Here is a 20,828-nt window from a genome sequence, read left to right as displayed (position 1 = left end):
AGTCAGCATCTCGGCCCAAAACTCTATAGAGTACGTACATACTCAGAGAAAACAGAAACAAGCTCCAGTCTTCCATTCCATCTGAAAATCGAGTTTTCTCAAGAATACTGTTTTGCTTCTATGTTGCTAATCAACAATAATCCTGAATTGGTTAACAGGGCACACTCCATCCACATATTTTTTCTTTGTTAAATAATGTTATGTAGAAGATCTTTTCTGGGCATTTCAGAAGAATGCTTTGAAAAAGAGAGGAAGTGAGGGAATTCCCTGGCTGTCCAGTAGTTAAGACTCCACGCTTCCAATGCAGAGGGCGTGGTGGGTTCCATCCCTGGTCAGGGAATAAAGATCCCACATGCTGTGCAACATGGCAAAAGAGAGGAGAGGGGAGTGAGATCCAAGAGATGGGATCTGGAGGCTGGGAAGATGAAACTTTATATATAAAAATCTGTGTTATCATCCAAATGGACTTCAGGCCATTTTACTCTTCTGATAAGGTGGTCAGATTTCTCCAAACGGCAAGGTGTTATTTGATTTCCCACTTCTGAATAATGGGCTTCACAGCTCAGTTGGTGAAGAATCTGCCTGCAATGCACCCTGATTCGATTCCTGGGTCGGGAAGATCCCCTGGAGAAGAGACAGGCTACCCACTCCAGTATTCTTGGGTTTCCCTGGTGGCTCAGCTGGTAAAGAATCCATCTCCAATGCAAGAGACCTGGGTTCGATCTTCCCTGGGTTGGGAAGATCCCCTGGAGAAGGGAGAGGCTACCCACTCCAGTATACTGGCCTGGAGAATTCCATGGACTGTACAGTCAATGGGGTGGCAAAGAGCTGGACACGGCTGAGCAAATTTCACTTTCCTCTGAGTAACAGCAGCACTGGAGGATGCTATCTCGTGCAATACACTCGCCACCCCTTCTGCAAGGCATGACAGTGAACAGCCTTGGGAGACAAAAATGACACACGAGCCCCTGGCTCACTGCAGGGGACACACAGGTGCCCCCTCCTCTTCCCAACACTGAGCGAGACCGACCGCAGGCAGCGTGTGAGGGGGGTGTCCTGGGGCCGACACAGGAGTCTGATCTGAAGACACTTTCCCACAATTACAGCAAGTTCTTCACTTTCATGCTTTATTGAAAGTAAAATATGAATCAAAGACAGGTACTGGTAAGCAGGTTATGTCTCTAAAGAATCACTTTTAGTTCAGAGCAGAATGTTGTCCCATCTACTGTGATACAAATTCTTCATGGACCAATGCATCTGGTATGAAACTCGAGCAAGGAAATAGAATGGAACTTTTTTCCCTCCCGTGACTATAAATCTCATATGTAAACATGATTTACTGATACTGCTACTAAACTTGTTCAGTCTTTCACTTGCCCTTTCCCTCCCACCACCCCCCTTAAATATAAAATTTGAAACATTTCCTTCAAGTCTGATGGCCTTCAGTGCAATCTGCTTTATTTGACATAAGGCATTTTGGAACAGTCACTTTTGTGAATGGTTTTCTGCCTTTTGGAAGAGTCATGTAATGGTTTAATTCTTAAATCCACCTTTTCTTTAATGCCCTAACATGTCAAACTCCTCTTCCCTTCTGGTCATTTCTGAGCAGTCAGCAAGTGTTCAAAAAGATTAATGTCCAAGTAGACCAGTACCTGGGGAAACAAACACATGTGGAGGCACAGTTGTAAGCTGCAAGGTTAAGGGTTCACGTATCCCATTTGCATCACCAACAGGGAATATTCAACTCAATGAGTAAGCACAGAAGCCCTTTGACATTGAAAGTAAGAAAATATATCGCCGTCTCCAGGCTTTCAGCTAAAGCACATTTCTGTTGAAAGCCACACGGCTCGTATGCATTATCTTCACACAAGGTAATCAAATTTTATTGAAGCTTTCATTTGATGGCCGTTTTTCATTAAAAAAAAAAGTTCTGCTTTATTTGTTTGAACCACTTTGGGAGTGTCTTTGCAGTGGGAACGTGTACTCTGAAAGCTGCACTGAGAGGGAGGCTTTATTGAGGCCAGGAGCTTGGCTCACTTGTTTGCAAGGAAACTCTGGTATTTGATTCAAACTCATTCTCTGGCAAAAACCACAACCTGTCATGGACCTCTGGACTAGGCCACAAAAGATCAAAATGGCAACGGTTAAATTTGTGAAAGTCAAAGGTCTGAATTCAACTGTGTGCAGAACCCTAGTGGCCAGGATGCAGGAGAAGGCATCGCCGTTTGCCCATTTAAAGCGATAATCCAAGAGATGCCTTAATCCTACACAGAGAAATGAGGCCTTTTCGCTGAACCTGATGTAGTTCAGCAGATTCTTCTCCTCTAATTCTTATCAGTTACAAACTGTTTTGCTCTAAGATGAGACTGATAAGAGGAACTGGAAAAAGGTTAAGTATAAAAATGAAAATGCCACTAGCTAAGTGCCCAACTTCCCCCCAAAACGAGATAGAAAAAGCACAGTGGACATCTGGCAGTGGCTATGTCTAACACACAGGCCCGATCTGAGGCTTGAGTGCTGATACAGATAATGAAGACGCTTGAATAAAAAATGCATTTAACTAAAATTAATTTCAGTCATGAGACTCAGATTGAATTAAATTTTAAAATCAAATTATAGGCTTCACATTAATAGAAAATTACAGTATGACTGTGACACTCATGAACAAAGCCTGACAAATGTAACTTACCTTTAAACCCTTCTTCTGGCATACACACTGGAAGGAAAAAAAAATAAGAATTCCAAATTGAAAAGACTGTTGCTACAGACAGCAATAAGTTCACTTCAATGCCGAAGGATGAAAAGTTTAAAACAGCTTTTAATAACCTTACTCACCTATAAAGGTTACCTTTGAAGTTACGGATAATATCAAACGGCAATCTTTGTTTTCATTTTTATAAAAGCAATACATATGCATCATTGAAAAAGACAAACACTGGGAAGAACAAGGGTTGTGTGTGACTGGAGCCAACATTCTGCATGACTGGGGAGGGGTGGGGGGCACCTGCTGGAGAAATCCACGGGGCCTCCGCCTCCTGTCCCCCACTTTTGGCCCTTGCGGCCACGTCTTCTGGTGTTTAACCTCAGCATTTCTAGATGCTTATATTGCTAATTCACAATTTTTGGTAATACCTAATAGTTTCCTCAAAGATAGAACCACCTCTAACATAACACATGGCTCCTGCCCATCCTCCTGACACACTGGTATTTTTTGTCGCTAAGCCAATCTCCAGTGTTACACTCCTTTTTTACTCCTTAGCAGCGGCCATGGTTGAACGCCCTGGGGTGCCTGGGTGATTGGGCTTGTCTGGCATGACTGTCTCTCTGGGGTTGGTAGCCGCTGCATTACTTATGTGTTTCATTTTCTCTGTACCATCTCTGATGCAAGGGTAAACTCCTCAGGACAGTCATCTGTCACTTCCACTTTCCCCAGGGAGTGTGCTCCAATCTGGAGCGGGCGTGCTCAGCGCCTCCTGCAGCGCTTCGTGCTGGCAGCTCTGCAACTGCCCCCTTGCCCTCTTCAGGGCATCTGCTCCTGTGCTGGATCCCTGTTTTCAGGTTCCACTGTTGACGTCTTTCTTCTTACTCTTGTTTAACAGAGTACACCCTCCCAGAGTAAACGGTAGGTGAGAAAGAAATTTTTTGAGGCCTTATATTCACAGAGCCACCAAATGCGTGTAACAGAATAGTCTAGTCAGAGAATTCTAGACTGAAGCTCACACTTGCTCTTTTTCTTGTGGGCACTGGCCCATTGGTTTGTCCTTGACTTCATCTCAGGAATATGACTGGCTTTTCCTTCCATACCTCTAGATGTTTTTAGGATCTTAATCTCTAGATTTGCACTAAATTGTACCCAGGCCTTGGCGCACCCGTTTTTATTTTCATGAATTGTCTTCTGTTCTCTGAATGTTCCTTACATACAGACGATTTGCTCTTTCTCTCAGATTGTTTCCAGTTACTTTTAAAGCTTTCTTGTGCTTCCCGCATCATCTACCTCCTGTCCAGCCTGCTGACTGATGTCTTTCGGTTCCATGCTGTTCTCTGGAGTTCTCTGGCTGTCCCACTTCCCACAGAAGTGTGAGGGACTAAAAAGATGTCTGAAAACTGTCTGGTTTGGCTTCACCCAAAGGTACCTGGGAGATGAACTACTTTAAAAATACCTGTAGGCTGTTTCCTTGAATTGCTCTGGTTTCCCTAGAGGAGAATCTCTTCCCTCCACTGTGGGAGGGAAGAGACGGGCTGCCAGCGTTTGAACAAAGGGCTGGTCTCCCTATTTGGTAGGTAACACGTCTCAGTCTCACCTTTCTAGTTTAATTTCTTCAAAGGAACACAAACTCTACAGGTCAAGAAGGGGCACTGAATGGATGTAAAGGGAAGGGCTGTGAGGCTGTGTGCAGCGGTGAGCCGGTTCAGGTTGGGACCTCACTCCTATGTTCAAAGGCACCCGGGGCGTCCAATTCCTGTGTGCCTGCCACATGCTGTGCAATCGGAATTAGCTCTGCTTTCTGTTGGCCGCGTCTATCTGCAGGCTTACCTCTGTCTCAGTTTCCTACAGTAAGCTACTACTACTACACTTTCCTCCATTTTCCCAATTTTCATATATATCATCCTTTAAAAAGAGTACTAACGGTAAGACTCTACCTTGGCATGTAGAAGCTTTACTCAAGCTTAAAAGTAAGGACACTGCAGACTAAAAATTCAATAACTAAAACCCCACCATCGTTGAGCAAGTTCCTCAACAATTCCCCAAACAAACTGGTCTTTTACCTTGCATGACATCGTCCATTGCAGCATAATCTGCAATTGGTTCATCAGCCTAGAAAACAAATGAAGACAATTCACAACCGCACGGGAATGGAAGCCAGGACGAGGAGAGCGCCCAACCTCCTCACAGAAAAGGCTGGCCATGGAGTTGACCACCATGTTGCTCCCGGACACAAATACTGTCCAGTGGAAAACAGCGTTCAAGCCAGAGCTGGCAACGTCCAGGATGAACAAACGGCACCCTGTCAAGTGGGCCAAGACTCATCACCCCCGTAACTGCACAGACTGCACACTGGATGTGGCACTGCTTTCCTGTTCCTCAGACACTTTTTAGATGTAGCAAGGTTCAGATATCCTCATTTAATGGATATGATTTCAGGTGCCAATGATGACAGCGTGAGTTGCAAGAAGTAAAATCAGGATGGTCCTCGAAAAATGCCAATTAGGCTAAAAATACATTTTCATCTTTCCCCACCATCAAGAATGAAATACCCATGTTCTTTTAAAGGCAAGAAGCGAGTGCTGAGTCTGAGCTTGTGGTAGGATTAGCTGCAAGGGCAAAGAGGACAACGACCAGTACAGACTCCAGTTGCCCACCTGAAGTGCAAACCCATCAGTGACACGGGCTGCTTCTAGGATTTTAGACCGGGCTCTTCTGATTCAGCAAACCAAACAGGTTTTCAGAGTTAATTCCACAGAACCTACAGTTCCAAGAAAACCAAGCAGAGGGAGGGGGCGGGGAGCAGGATGAGGGGCGTGTGTGTGCGCGCGTGTGAAGGGCCAGATATGGACCTGCATCACCACTTCCAGGGCCTAACTTTTATCTGGCCAGAATTGAGGCTCTGCCTATGAACAACATGCTCCCCAGTTCAGAAACCTGCAGAATACTCTAACACATCACGCAGGGGGCATGCGTCTGGCCACCCAGAAACAAAAGAGGCAGAGGAAAGTGACGAGATCAGGCCCTGCCTGAGGGAGAGTAGGCCTGGGCTAAGCAGGCTGGCTCAAGCAATCTTCATCCGTGACAGTCGCAGAAGCCCCGGTTTTCCAAAACACACCTGCCTCTTTTAAACCTTTTCTCCCCAAGGTCAATTTTCATATCCTGGATAAGAATCTCACTAAGCCAACCATAAGTATTTTGACTACTGTGGTCAAGCCTTGATTCTTATGTTTCTTTCCGAGCTTAACTGGCTGGTACTTCTAAGGAGGGGGGGGATGTTTTAACAGGTAAAAGTACGGTTAAGTAATTCACCAATCCAGAATTTAGGGAGGAGGTTAAATCTAGATTATTTTAAATAAGAATTATGAGAAGCCCACAGACCAAGTGACTGTCTGACCTGCTCTAAGTCTCCGGTAGCTCATCCAGAGATGCAGCTGACACAGCAGTAGCTTGTTGCCACATCCTGCCGAGGACCTGGGAACCTTAACCACCGCCGCACCCAGTCTACACGTGAGAACCCCCTGAATCCCGTAGGCGCAGAGCCACTACTCACCTTTAACAAAATCACAGATTCAGGAATGACGCCTAGGGTTCCGAGGGTGGCACAGTCATCACTTAAAATCTTTCCATCAATTGACAGGTTCTGGTCAAAAGGAGCAACCGAAAACGCATGCATGATCTGTGCCAATATAAAAGAAACAAAGGTTTGTACAAAACAAAATACTGAGACTTAATACTCTGTGTGAATAAATAATTCTAAGGAAGAAATAAAAGACTTCAGAATACAAAAGATACTACGGTTTGCAGTCAGCCCACTTGCTTCATTCCTATTGAAACTGTAATCCCAATATATCTGGGAACATCCTTAGGAGGCCTGTTAGAGAATCAGGAGACAGTTGTACCCCCAGGTCCTTTTGTTCTGCATCTTACAACCCCTCGGTGGGTGGGGGTGCGGAGAAATGAAAGAAGTGGGAGGCGGGGCTGCGCTGACAGTCACTCTGGTTACAAGGCTTGGGCACGGCTGTTATGGTTGCTCCCACTGTGCCCAGGTCCCACATCTTTTTAATAATCAAATCAATTCTAAATTCTTTCATGAAACCATCTCGAAATTAACCAGCAGGCTACCTGGACTCTTTGATTCCCTTCTGTGAGCAGCCTGGAATACAAACTTGAGCAGTTAGGACTGCCACATATTCTTAGATTGGGTCTTGCCTCTAGGAGCCAAATATGAATTTCTTAAGGGTAGGGACCATGTACTCCACCTCAGTTTTAGCCAAGTGTTAAATACAGTCAGAAAGACTATTGTGCATATTAAACATTATTTTCAAAATCAGAAAAATGGAAAAAAAAAAAAAAGTTTTAAAATCACATCCAGGTAGTAAATACCAGAGAGAAACAAGGAGGAGTTGGGCTCAGGGAGGCACACATAGATACCTTCAGCGATACATTCTAATTCTTCATTTGGGTGTGTTCTAGAGTATTCATTTTATTATGCTGCACACCTGAATTACACAGTCAACAGAATGCGTTCTACTACACATATCTTTTGTTACACCAATATCCATGATGCTATGGGGAAATCATTCTACCCTTTTATGCACTTGATTCTGCTCTTTGAAAAAATCCAGAAAAACAAAACAGGCAGCCCTGAACCACGTCTGTACAGAATTGGGCCCAAGAGCTTTATAAGCTGGGAAGACCCTGACCAGAAGAGTGATTTTAATAACAGCGCACAGTAAATAAGAAGAGGGATAACAGCAGTGGCCTCCTCCCTGTTAGGCCAGATTCATAACCAGACTTCTCCAAAGGACCTCAGGCCCTGAGTGGCAAGCCAAGTCTGCTTAAACAGGGATCATCACCGATCCTTCTATGGAACAACTGAGCCTATTTCTGGTGAGAAAGGACAGTTCTACCAAAGCCAGCCCGGCACATGGGCATCAGGCAGAGCCAACAGCTCTGGGTTCATAAACATGACCCAGGAAGAAGAAAGCACAGCGATGGAGAAGGTGTTCTGGTATCAACTTTAACGAAGGCAATGTCACAGCTGCCTGACTGCACGAATGCTAGTTCACAGGGCCTAAATGGGATGCACAGGGTCTCTGCACAATCGCAGAGAACGGATGAACAGCAAATACCTCTAGACACGAGCACCGTCACTCAGGGGTGGAGGCTCATACTTTGTATTTTGAGCCCACAGACAAGGACATTTCAATTTATTCAACAACTAATGAAAAGACCCTGATGCTGGGAAAGACTGAAGGCAGGAGGAGAAGGGGCTGACAGAGGATGAGATGGTTGGATGGCATCACCGACTCAACGGACATGAGTTTGGGTAGACTCCGGGAGCTGGTGATGGACAGGGAAGCCTGGTGTGCTGCAGTCCATGGGGTTGCAAAGAGTCACAACTTCCAAAGACACAACTGAGCGACTGAACTGAACAGAATGATTTATTACACTGTGTGTTGAATATTGTGCTAGGTATTAGAACTCTAAAGGTGAGTAGTAATCCCACCCCAGAGAGGTCCAGAGGGAAAAAAACCAAGCAGTGAAGCTGGTGGCAGAAAGCACACACAGAGCTGGCGGGGCACACAGAAGGGAGGAGTGCGCTGTGTAACTGAAGGCCAAGACAGGTTTTGCAAAAGAGATGTTGTCAAAGATGAACCGTGCTTCCTAGTGAGGAGAAAATGATATTTCAGAGTGAGAGAACAGGCCGAGGACGTGGAAGTCTATGGCCTACAGTATAATTCATAAACCGTTAAGTGCAAGGAGAATTAACGTTCTCCAGGTCTGTGTGACGAGCGAGTGCAGCACGGTCACTCTAGGAAGCCTAACAGGAACAATGAAAGCTCTGTTCCTATAGCTTCATGTTGCTTGCCATGACGTGCGTGTGTGCAGGTGTATTTATTGGCTGAGATGACGAAATGCAATAAGCAAATTAGGAAAATTTCCTCCTTCCTAAGGCAGGCAATACCACCTGCTCAAAATCCATCTTAGGGAAAATGGAATAAGACAATTAAATACTGAACATGTTTTGAGAAAAGGGATGAATTTGTACTTCATTTACATTATGGCCTCATAGGTGGATGAATTAAGCGACTATAAATGGGTATGGTGGCCATCCATTAACCTGGAAATGTGGTCTACCCCAGGGAAGAGGCGCCGTGAAACATAAAAACATGCACTACGTGCTTGAAAACTCACCCACCACCACCAGCTGAGGGTCCACATGCATGCCCACCAAGCTGGCACGGCGCTCAGGCGGGGTGGCAAAAACCCATCTACTGGGAGGTTTTGAAAGCACGCCACAGAGCACTGAGGGGGTTCACTGCCCTTTCTTTTGACTGTTTGGATCACAGTGGTCCTCCACGAAAGGAAGGGAGAGGAGAGGAAGGACACGGCAGAGGAGCCATCTGGGGCGCGCGCATCAGGGGGGCTTCCTGTCCAGAGCTGCTGCCTTCTAACAACTGTCTGCAGGTGACATGCTCCAAGATGGAAGCTCTTTCTGCTGACTTTTGATTTACTCTTTTAAAAGGGCGAGTCCACAATAAAAGCAGCGCAGACTCTGACAATGTCTTGATCCACAGGGGCTGTTTCTGTAATTTAAAGGTTTTGAATGTTTCGAGGTTTACCACTGGCAAGCAGAAAGCCGGTGATAGAAACAAGCTTTCTCAGATGTAAAAGCTACAATAACAGAATAAAGATATTACGCCAACGCATTTATTTTCAGAGCCATGGGTTCAACCAAGGGAAATAATGTTCCCGGGACAATCTGGAAAAGAACACCCTCAAAGGAAGCCTATATTTTTGCCTCAATTACAATGATAAATATCAGCACAAGGAAAAATGCATAACCAGTAAACTATGCCACATGAAAGTAGCAAAGAGGGAAACTGGGTCAACTTTTGGGATCTGTATCAGTGACTAACACAGATAAGGCGCCAGATCTTTTTTTTTCATGGACATCTTGAATATATCAGCCTCTCTTTCCTCGGTTTTGGGATGTACCGTTGGCATCCTCATTTATAGTACTTTCATGTTCCTACCAGGAAACAATGCCATGAGGCAATTTCATCACTAATCCACTGCGTATGTGCAAAAGCAATGGGGGGTGAAGAGGGGTGGAGTGGGAAGAGACTGGGAATGATCTAAAATGAACCATTAAATGGCTGTCAATATTTCTCCTCATTATTGCAAAGCTACTCAGAACTGGCTCAAGGTTTCAGAATCCCCCAAATACTTTCCCTCTTCACAGATTCTTGGCTAATTTTGAAAACTTTGAAGCTCTTTCTAAAGGAAGAGTTATTTGAATTTGGGGACCCAACAAGTATTATTCTAAACTCAAAAATGCCCTCTCGCAACAGCTCAATACTTAGGAGAAAACCAGAAACTCATGAAGGTCCCGTAAGTTCAGAGCATGATTAAACAGATGTTATACTTTCCTCACCTGGATTTTCAATTCTTTCAATGTTTGATTAGCAGAAACGAGAAGAGCTTTTTCACCACGAACTTTTCTGTGTCGCATACTCCGCCGAATAACTTGCTTCTGATAGGCTATATAATTTTGATGGGAGATCTTTTGCCGCTTTGTTCCTCCATTGCTCTATAAAGATCCAGAAAAAAGCACTGAAATTACCCACACCATGACCCTGCTCAAACTTCACAACACAAGGAAAAGCAGTTTATCAGAATGTAACCATTTGAAATTCAGTTTCAACAGTGAGTAGGAACTCACTGAAGGTTCTTAGAAGGCAATTAAAGTCCTTGAACTGCACACAAGCTCCAGAATTTAAAAATGTATGTATTATAAAAAGGATATTTAAAAGCGGTGGGGCAGGTGGAAAAGGCCAGAAAAAGAAAAAAAAAAAAGCAGAAGGGAAGGTTTGACCTTAAGTCGGAAAAACACAGTTATGATACACTGAATCCTAACCTGTGTATTAAACATTTCCTTCTTTTAGTGAATGACACAGATGCTAACTATAAACTGCTGAGAACTTTAAAAAGGGCTTCCCTGGTAGCTCAGACGGTAAAGCATCTGCCTACAATGCGGGAGACCCAGGTTCGATCCCTGGGTCGAGAAGATCCCCTGGAGAAGGGAATGGCAACCCACTCCAGTACTCCTGCCTGGAAAATCCCATGGACTGAGAAGCCTGGAAGGCTACAGTCCATGGGGTCGAAAAGAGTCAGACACGACTGAGCAACTTCACTTCACTTCACTTCAAAAAACTTACAAAGGTTTGCCTTTGAAATTGTAAAAATGTTTTGACTTGAAACTAATCAGATATTTAGATCTAGCTCGCAAATCACAGAAAATACAGGGGCGAGAAGTAAGTTAAAACGAGTAACATAAGGAGGCAATCAGCTGAATCTAGAATGTGAGACAATCTACTCAATACAAGAAAAGGAACTGGTCTCTAGTCAATGTCAAAAAGGAAAAGAAAAGAGGGCAGAGGCCAGGTAACTGTTATGGAAAAAAGTCTAAAGTAATACAAAACAATGTGTATCTTGGTTGCATGCTGGTTTGAGGAGAAAAAATTGTTTAAGGCACATTTGGGATAGCTGAAGAAATCTGATTACAGGTAAACAGGATATTGCCTTTTTTGATAAGAACTGGTTTAAGAACTTAGAGGTGAAATGCCATGATGCGCACAATTTAAAGATGGTTTGGCAAAAAGTACAGGCATATGTAATAAATACTGTACTAGTTTTAAGAAAAAAATAAGAGATGAAAACCAAATATTTCTCTAAAATACTCTAATAAATGCCTCATCAATAGGTTAACAACCAGACAAGATTCTTCTGCTAACCAAGACATGGAATGAATGAAACAAGATTTTTAAAATACTCTTTTCCCCGGGTTTCATTAAATCTGGATGAGGTAAACCCCCAGGCTCTGGCTCTGGTTTCCACAGCTGTCACCGAGTGTCAGCCGTGCATAATCAGAGCAGTTTAGGGGTCATTATGGACACAGATGCCACACAGTCATTATCAATGGAGCGCCAGGGATTCACAAAGCAGAAAGGGGCAGGAAGTAAACGGAGCAGCATTTGCTGAGGGCGAGAGCCCACTGGCTGGTGCTGCACAAGGCTCGACTCAGCTCTTGCCGTGAATCTAAAGGGGCACACAGGCGGTTCCAACAGAAGAAACACTGAATGTGGGAGTTGACACAGCTTTCTCAATCTCAACAATTCAAAAAAACGAAAAAATGTGGGAGCTGGTAATAACATTTTTCTCAAGCTCAACTATTAAAAAAAAAAAAAACTCAAGTATTTTTCAATTGTGAAATAGGACCTAAATTTCACAGAAATATAAGGGAAAATATCTGTAACAACCTACAATTTTACTTTGGAAATATAAAACACAACCAAATAACAGAGCCCTGAGCACTAAGCAAGATATGTTTTTAAATGAGTCTAAAAGCCTTCCCTAGAATTATATTTTTAAAACACCCATAGAATTTAAATCCAACTTATCTGACAAAAACCAGTCCACTGGTTTTAGAAGGCTTTCAATTACCTAAGTAACATCCAACACTGGGTGCATTATTAACCTAAATGGTAGATGAGGTCAAAGTCAAAGGAACTGGGTTGATCTAGCTTAGAGAAAAGAGGAAAGGGGATTTGTTTCTGTCCATTAAGGACAAACACAAATGCGCCATTTTTTATTACAGGATTTAAAACAGCAATTACAGAAGCTTTGTATGAGATACTGCAACGTATTACAAAGAAAAGGTTTGAGGAGTCTGAAATTCTGAAAATACTTGACATTCTTCTGGGACCACCTACTCTTTTCAAAAAGGAAGGTTACACTTTCTTTCGCAAGATGAAATATTTAAAACATTAGTCAAGAGTATTACAACATCCAAAGAATGAAAGGAAAGACAAAAGAAAATTCAAAGTATAAAGATAACCATGGCATAAAAAACAATGTTCTCCAACAAACATTCTCTATCGTATTTGTTAAAGGGAGCTCTGTTGCCATGTGCCACTGAGGTATAGAAGCAACTTTAAAACTGCTGCGGCTATGGCAGCAACGGACACAATTAGCCATTCAAGAAAGTTAGCTTCTCAAAAAGCCCATCACTTGAAAATATTTTTAACAGTCTTCTAAGCAACCCTTGGGCTGAAAAGGAAAGCCTGAAATGACATAAATAAGAACACTATATTATATATATAGTATATTGTATATATTATATATATAGATAAATAAAACTTTTACAAACTGATTTACAAAGTTCACTGAAAGAACAGATTCCAAACTGATTATTAAACCATACTCCCAAACAAGAGGGGTAGAAATATCATAAAGAAATCTGCAAAATAGGTAATTTTAATAGAAGAATTTAAGGTCTTCACAATGAAAAATCAAAGACTAATGTTGCTTCCAGTCACTTGACCAACAACTTTAGAGACCTGAAAGTCTCTTCTATAAACTTCAGTATTATAAATGCTATTATGTGTTTTGTTTGTAATGAGAGAAGTTGAGGTTAGTAATTTTTTCATACATAAATATTCCATGATTAAACAGCAAACCAGGATTATGGTTAGTTTAAGACTTTTTTCCAGGTAAAAATTTAATCATTACAGTATATTTTAGTGCTTCTTCTTTAATAGCAATTAATTCTGGAGTATTGTAGTCCATGACTTTTCATGAGAAATCGGGACAGCTATAGCATGATAGCCAATGAAGAAAAGAAGGGCAAAGGGTCCTGAGGACCAACCCCGCATAGAGGCCACAGAGAGATGTCCAGGAGCTCGGAGCGACTGCTTTCAGAGCAGCGGAGGGTGTAACAGTGAAAAGCAGCTTCAACACATACTTGATTAAAGTCTGGATCTTTTTCTCCATCCAGTTTAGCTTCTTCCTTATCCTCCTCTGTTTCAGAACTACTCACATTTAGCTCTGGAGCTGAATCCTTCATCACCTGAATGCGCCAGGAAAAGAGAGAAGTAGGTCAGACCCTAGGGAGGCGAACTATGGAGACGGTGGAGCTTTGACGGCACAACTTCATCAGTGATGGGGTAACAGATCAGACAGAGGATCAAGACACGATGGCGCTCTTGTTTTCTGTGCTCTGTGAACACGTTAGTTTTATCCTAACACAGGATAAAGAGAACGGATGAAATACTGCTACCAAACTTAAAAAATAGTAAGACATCTTTTCCTAAATTGGATATTTCACACTAGGTATTAATATATACATGTACTAAGAGGTAAAAAAGATACAAGAAAATACTAGCGGATAAACAGACATTTTTACTCATCCATTTCCCCAGGAAACAAGGTAATGAGGCCTCCTTAATTCAACTTCTGAGGCAGAACTGTACACCATCAGAGAATAATCTGTAAGGTACCCTTCTAAAATTCATGTCAAGTTTGGCAAATATCATCAAATATAATGCATCTATTTTTGTCTTCAATTCCAAAAACCTTGGAATCAAGTAAATGAGGTGTCCAGAGAACCAAGTCAGGACCTACCTAAGAACAACAGTTAACATAGTGAGAATGCTCCCGAAACAGCCCACAGTGACACCCTGGTCCCAAATATACCCAGATCTATGTTTCTCCTACCCTTGAGGTCGACCAATGCAAGACGCTCTACAGCGGTCTTTCTTACTTCTGTTCTGTCCATATCAACTCCAAATACAATGGCCAGGGTGACTTTTTGAAACCATAAGTGAGATCACACCATGACCTCCCTTGAATCTTCAGTGGCTTACATCTAGGCTTCAAACAAAGATCCCAAATCCCTGGTATGAGGTACAAAATTCAATTAAAATTTGATCCCTCATCACACATCACCCTCCCTCCTTGGGAGAAACTTCTCTCTAGATCAATGCCGCGCACTATGGGAGTGAGAGGTGACACAGGTCTGCTGAAGTCAAAACTACATAAAAACCCGGTTCCTCAAGTCAGCCCAGTCGCATTTCAGATGCTCCACAGTCAGGGGTGGCTGGTGGCTACAATGCAGATCAAGAACACCTCCGTCACCGCAGAAGCGTCCACTGGGCACTGCTGCTCTAGACACAATGACCGACTCTACTGTTCGAGGGCGCCAGGCTTACGCTCCCGCCTGGCCTCCATGTCACAGGCAGGGTCTCTGACAGCTAATGCTCAGGTAAAACAACTCCTCCTCCAAGGCGTCTTGCCCACCCCCTCCCTATTTAAGAGGACACCTCCACCTCTGTCAGTCAAATGCTCTACTCTGCAGACTTCCTTCAAGATGCTTGTTCTTGTATGAGACCACCTTACGCATCTATGGCGTATTCTTGATCTACCTCACTCTCGAAGGTAGGTACAGCGGTCTTCTGCGCGAACTGTATCCCAAGACAGTTCCTAGCACACAGCTGGCATTCAATCAATATTGGGTATCGAAATCAACAACTGACTAGACCCACATAAGGCTGGCTGCCCTTGTGGCTCAGCTGGTAAAGAACCCGCCCACAATGCAGGAGACCTGGGTTCGATCCCTGGGTCAGGAAAATCCCCTGGAGAAGGGAACGGCTACCCACTCCAGTATTCTGGCCTGGAGAATTCCATGGACTGTGCCCATGGGGTCGCAAAGAGGTGGACGCGGCTGAGTGACTTTCACTTCACTTCACTTCAGACCCACATAAGAAAAGTCTTCTTAAACGAACAATGCAAACAAATAGAAGAGAACACTAGAATGGGAAAGACTAGAGACACCAAGGGAACATTTCAAGCAGAGATGGCCACAATAAGGGACAAAAGGTCAAGCACCTAACAGAAGCAGAAGAGATTAAGAAGAGATGGCAAGAATACACAGAAGAGCTTTACAAAATTTTTTAATGTTCTGGATAACCAGGATGGTGTGGTCACTCACCTAGAGCCAGATACCCTGGAGTGTGAAGTCAAGTGGACCTTAGGAAGCATTACTATGAACAAAGCTAGAGAAGGTGATGGAACTCCAGCTGAGCTATTTCAAATCCTAAAAGATGATGCTGTTAAAGTGCTGCACTCAATATGCCAGTAAACTTCCATGGTGGCTTAGATGGTAAAGCGTCTGCCTACAATGAGGGAGACCTCAGTTTGATCCCTGGGTTGGGAAGATCCTCTGGAGAAGGAAATGGCAACCCACTCCAGTATTCTTGCCTGGAAAATCCCATGGAGGGAGGAACCTGGTAGGCTACAGTCCACAGGACCACAAAGAGCTGGACACGACTGAGCAACTTCACTTCATTTCACTTCAGCAGTGGCCACAGGACTGGAAAAGGTCAGTTTTCATTTCATTCCCAAAGAAAAGTAATGACAAAGAATGTCCAAATTACTGTACACTGCACTCGTTTCACACACTAGCAAGGTAATGTTCAAAATCCTTCAAGCTAGGCTTCAAAGTATATGAACTGAGAACTTTCAGATGTACAAGCTGGATTTAGGAATGGCAGAGGAACCAAAGATCAAATTGCCAACATCTGCTGGATCAAATAAAAAATGAGACTTCCAGAAAAACATCCACTTCTGTTTTACTGACTACACCACACTGTTTTATTGACTACACCTTTGACCTTGTGGATCACAACAAACTGTGGACAATTCTTCAGGAGATGGGAATACCAGATCACCTTACCTACCTCTTGACAAACCTGTATGCAAGACAAGAAGCAACAGTTAGAACAGGATATGGAACAACAGAATGGTTCAGAATTGAGAAAGGAGTACGTCAAAGCTGTATACTGTCACCCTGCTTATTTAATTTATATGCAGACTACATCATGGAAATGCTGGGCTGGATGAATCACAAGCTGGAATCAAGATAGCCAGGAGAAACAACCACAGCCTCAGATATGCAGATGATACCACTCTAAAAGCAGAAAGCAAAGAGGAACTAAAGAACCTCTTGATGAGAATGAAAGAGGAGAGTGAAAAAGCTGGCTTAAAACTCAACATCAGAAAACTAAGATCATGGCATCTGGTCCCATCACTTCATGGCAAACAGATGGGGAAAATGTGTAAACAGTGACAGATTTTATTTTCTTGGGCTCCAGAATCACTGCAGATGGCGACTGCAGCCATGAAATTAAAAGACACTGGGTCCTTGGAAGAAAAGCTATGGCAAACCTAGACACTGTATTAAAAAGCAGAGACATCACTTTGCCAACAAAGATCCATATAGTCAAAGCTATGGTTCTTCCAGTAGTCGTGTATGGATTTGAGAGTTGGACCATAAAGAAGAATCGATGTTTCTGAACTGTGGTGCTGGAGAAGACTCTTGAGAGTCCCTTGGACTACAAAGAGATCAAACCTGTCAACCCTAAAGGAAATCAATCCTGAATATTCACTGGAAGGACTGATGCTAAAACTTCAATACTTTGCCCACCTGATGCTAAGAGCCGACTCATTGGAAAAGACCCTGATGCTGGGAAAGATTAAGGGCAGGAGGAGAAGGGGACGACAGAGGATGAGATGGTTGGCTGGCATCACCGACTCAATAGATATGGGTTTGAGTAAATTCTGGGAGATAGTGAAGGACAGGGAAGCCTGGCATGCTGCCGTCCATGGGGCCACAAAGAGTTGAACGTGACTTAGTGACCGAACAACAGACCCACATAAATTTATGTAACTATTCCTCTTCCATTCCAGTCCAATGGCTCCACCCTTCAAAGGAACTCCAGGCAATATTCAGTGAAAATCAAACAAGTCAAAAAGCAAGCTTAATCATTACTAGTCATGGCCACAAGAGGGACTGGTACCTTCTTATTATCCACAACTTTATGGACGTAGATGGTGGCTTGAGTGTATTCACGCAGGTCCCTCTGCTGTTGACACAATAAGCCTTCTCGACATTCTGGACAGAGTTCTAAGAAAAAAGGTTTTATTTATTTATTTATTTATTTTTTAAAAAAAAGGTAAAATAGCAGTGGCTGAGGAATTACTACCCAAAGAAGGAAAGATCTAAAGGAACATTTCAAAGTTACCAGAGAGTATTCATCAAACTACTCCTCTTATTTTTTAATGGCTGTATTTTATTATATGCAAATAAGTAAATTTTTACTGTCAAAAAACATACAAGTACAGTCATTATATGATACTTTCCAGCTAAGGAATACAGAATGGACCACCAGGAGATCTTTAAGTAAAGAATACAGTACTGACATACTCTTTCCCTCCCAGTTAAAATTGTAACTTTTAACTACATAAACCAAGAGCGATTTGAACACTTACTAGGCTCAGAAATATACTGTGTTTCTGAAGGGCTTGCATCACCTCCTTCAGTTCTGGTGATTTTAATTACATGATCCACGACAAAGAGCTTTTGTATCATTTGCCACTCACTGGGCCATATGAGAGCTATACTGTGCAAAAAAACACAACATGCTTTAAGACACAAGGACATAATCCATCTGTAAACCAAAACTATCAAAACCACTATTTAATACAAAAAAATCGAGAAGGAAAAGATACACCAACAGGAATGGTAGTTTTTCAAATTAAAGAATGCTATGACTTTCTTTTGTATGAAAAAAAGCAGAGAAACTAAATGTACTGGAGGCACACGAATCAACACGAATCAACATGGCTAAACCTCAAAAACCAAAGTTGAGCCAAGAAATTAGCTACAGAGGGGAACGACGTAACCTAGACACTGCCCTGGGTACTAGCAATTTCTAAGGAGAAAGCGGGGCTCCAGGAAGGAGAGGGGAGAAATAAGAGCAAGTAGCCTCAGGCAGCCTCCTGACTTTTATGGAGAAGCAGTCTTTCTTTTCAGTATATGTGCTGCCAAAGTGAGCACAACAAGCAGTCTTGAAAAAAAAAGACAAGCCAACCTCTGGTTACACCAGAGGAAATAATCCCACAGCGAGCACAAGAAGCAGCCTTTAAAAAAAAAAAGACAAGCCAACCTTTGGTTATACCAGAGGAAATAATCCCACAATTCAAGAGAAGATTGGTTCTTAAAATAGACTGTGTTAGACGAGACGTTTCCTAAACACATTCTATTAACCATCAGAAACAAACATCGCATGAAGAGAAGAAACTCACAGTTTAGAATCTTCTTTGGTCATGGAAGCAAATGTAAACATGAGGCCCCCGTGGGGACACAGGAGAGCGCTGTTTCCGACCGATGACACAGGACTGCACCTGGTAGGTTTCCTACTCAAAGGAGCAAAGGACGATCAATATACTTCACCATGGCATGACTGAAGAGAAGATTTTTTTATGATTATTTAAAAATTAGAGACATTTTTCATGGATATTAATAACTAAATGTACTTCTTAGGATTATTCATTTAAATTCTCAGGAAAAAAGCTTTCAGTATAGGCTGTTATAGTAAAAGGTAAGGTACCATGATTACGATTCATGAATTAAAAATACTGTAATCAAAAATAAAAGAAAAAGGAAATAGGTAACCTTTGGTATTTACCTGACAAATTTTCGCCACTCTTCTACAAAGAACTGTGACACAATGTAGAGGACATCTGTTTCCTGGAACAGAAAAATCAGACCAAAGTATCTCTTAAATTCACTGCATTCTTAACCTAAATCCTATAGAGAAAATGTCTCCATATACTGTGGGTTTTCCCTTTCAAGTCTCATAAATAAAACGGAAATAGAGCCCTCTATCAAGCAACCATGAGCAAGAGTCGAATCCTCCAGATTAGAAAACTATACAAATGTAAGAAACAGAGACGATCTCATTATTCTGAAAGCACTGTTCACTCAGGAACTTGGCAAGGGCCTTACAAAGGTGAGATGGATTCTACCCCTTTGTGGGAATCATGATACCTCCGGCCAGTTACTAAGACACGGTCTGTTTTTGTCCTGGAACAAATTTGGAAGAGAAGTTTTCTGCTCGTTTGCAATCATCTTATGTAAGGCTTCGTTTTCTTCCCCTTCTCTTTCTAGAATCTGAAAGAGAATCAAGCAGGAAGCGATCAGCCATCCCCAGCTGCCAGCACAGGACCTGCCGCCTCCCTGCACCTCCACTCAAAGCGCAACGCCAGTCCTCCTGGCAAATCAGTCCAGGGAGGAGACCTGTGGCTCCCCAGCTGCCAGGGCTGCGGGCGGCACGTACCTTGCATTGTGAACAGCACTCCCTGGAGCTTGGGAATTCGGGAGCCTTCGGAAAGTACTGCTGCAGTTTGCTCCAAGCCTCTTTAGAAACAAGCCTTCTTTCATTTTCTGATATGCATAATTCACCTAGGTCAAAAAGAAAAAAAAAAGGGGGGGGGGGAATTTGGAAAAAAAAAGTTAATATATATCCTGCCAAAATCTACTTAATACAAATTGGTAGCGCTTCTTATCCTCCTGTTCCAAAGTGCTGTAATTTTCTCTCCCCAATTTCAAAATCTCTAAATTTTAAATTTCATCTAATTCTAAAGGAGCTAGCCATTCCTTTGTCCTTAATCTAGGTCTTTCCTCCTGCCAGTGAAGGACGCAATATAAGAGGGCTTCCAGAGGTTCTGGGGTGCCACCGTGGAGGTTGTCCAACAGCATTTCATCTCCACCTACATTCAAACGGCACAATTTCCTGCAGAATGCATTTTCTCCCATTTTGTCTTATTACTTTACTAAATTCACCCTGAACCAAAATGCTATTTTCAATGTTGTGTGACCCTCACAGTTAAATAGTAAAGCAATCTACTGTTAAGTTGGAAGACCATCTCCAGTCAATATCCAATTGGTTTGCTGTTACTACTGCAAACATCTGAACCCTGTGGATCTTTAGAAACCCAAGAAGAGAAGAAATAAGCAGAGGACTAGGCACCACCACCCTCCTTTCCTCAGGTCACAGACACGTCCGCATGGCAGTGACCCTGGGCCCCATCAGCCCCTCCTCGATCTGCTGCTCACATGGGTGCTTCCAGCAGTCCAGGGCCACTCTCCCCACTCTATCCCTCCTTCTGTCTGTGGGTCTAGCTCCACTCCTTCAGCTGTTCCCAGCAGACAGCGAGGTGCATACATGGACCTATATGCTTCATGACCCCAAAAAATTCTTTTAAGTTTCCAAAAGAAACTGTGTTTCTACTGCCATTGGCAAGATACCTACATGTTTAATAAGAGATAGAAAGCCAGGGGCTTTCTAAATGTACTATCTTAATTCTTTGCTTTATGCATTTTACATAATAAATAAATCAAGAATCAGTGAAATTAATACACTAAGGGTCACCG

At 42.8% G+C, this 20,828-nt stretch overlaps 1 protein-coding gene across 6 annotated transcripts in view; it reads right to left on the bottom strand.

Annotated features, from left to right (window-relative positions):
* Positions 1 to 1,413: 1,413 nt before the first annotated feature.
* The window catches only part of USP48 (ubiquitin specific peptidase 48), a 73,059-nt gene continuing 53,644 nt past the window's right edge, over positions 1,414 to 20,828 (bottom strand). For 5 of the 6 annotated variants that reach the window (XM_068967098.1, XM_068967100.1, XM_068967099.1 and 2 more), the window contains 12 exons: positions 19,732 to 19,856; positions 19,443 to 19,565; positions 19,081 to 19,142; positions 18,698 to 18,808; positions 17,882 to 18,012; positions 17,410 to 17,516; positions 13,518 to 13,622; positions 10,149 to 10,304; positions 6,258 to 6,383; positions 4,768 to 4,816; positions 2,690 to 2,716; positions 1,414 to 1,652 (listed from right to left, as the gene is read on the bottom strand). In XM_068967098.1, coding sequence (XP_068823199.1) covers positions 1,630 to 1,652; positions 2,690 to 2,716; positions 4,768 to 4,816; positions 6,258 to 6,383; positions 10,149 to 10,304; positions 13,518 to 13,622; positions 17,410 to 17,516; positions 17,882 to 18,012; positions 18,698 to 18,808; positions 19,081 to 19,142; positions 19,443 to 19,565; positions 19,732 to 19,856 — 1,145 coding nt within the window. In that variant the 3' untranslated portion in view covers positions 1,414 to 1,629. The remainder of the gene's footprint in view (positions 1,653 to 2,689; positions 2,717 to 4,767; positions 4,817 to 6,257; positions 6,384 to 10,148; positions 10,305 to 13,517; positions 13,623 to 17,409; positions 17,517 to 17,881; positions 18,013 to 18,697; positions 18,809 to 19,080; positions 19,143 to 19,442; positions 19,566 to 19,731; positions 19,857 to 20,828) is intronic. The other variant, XM_068967103.1, reaches the window with a different exon arrangement.

Source organism: Capricornis sumatraensis, chromosome 3 (genome assembly GCF_032405125.1).
Source record: "Capricornis sumatraensis isolate serow.1 chromosome 3, serow.2, whole genome shotgun sequence".
Taxonomy (NCBI): domain Eukaryota; kingdom Metazoa; phylum Chordata; class Mammalia; order Artiodactyla; family Bovidae; genus Capricornis; species Capricornis sumatraensis.
This window is presented reverse-complemented; position numbering and strand designations above follow the sequence as displayed.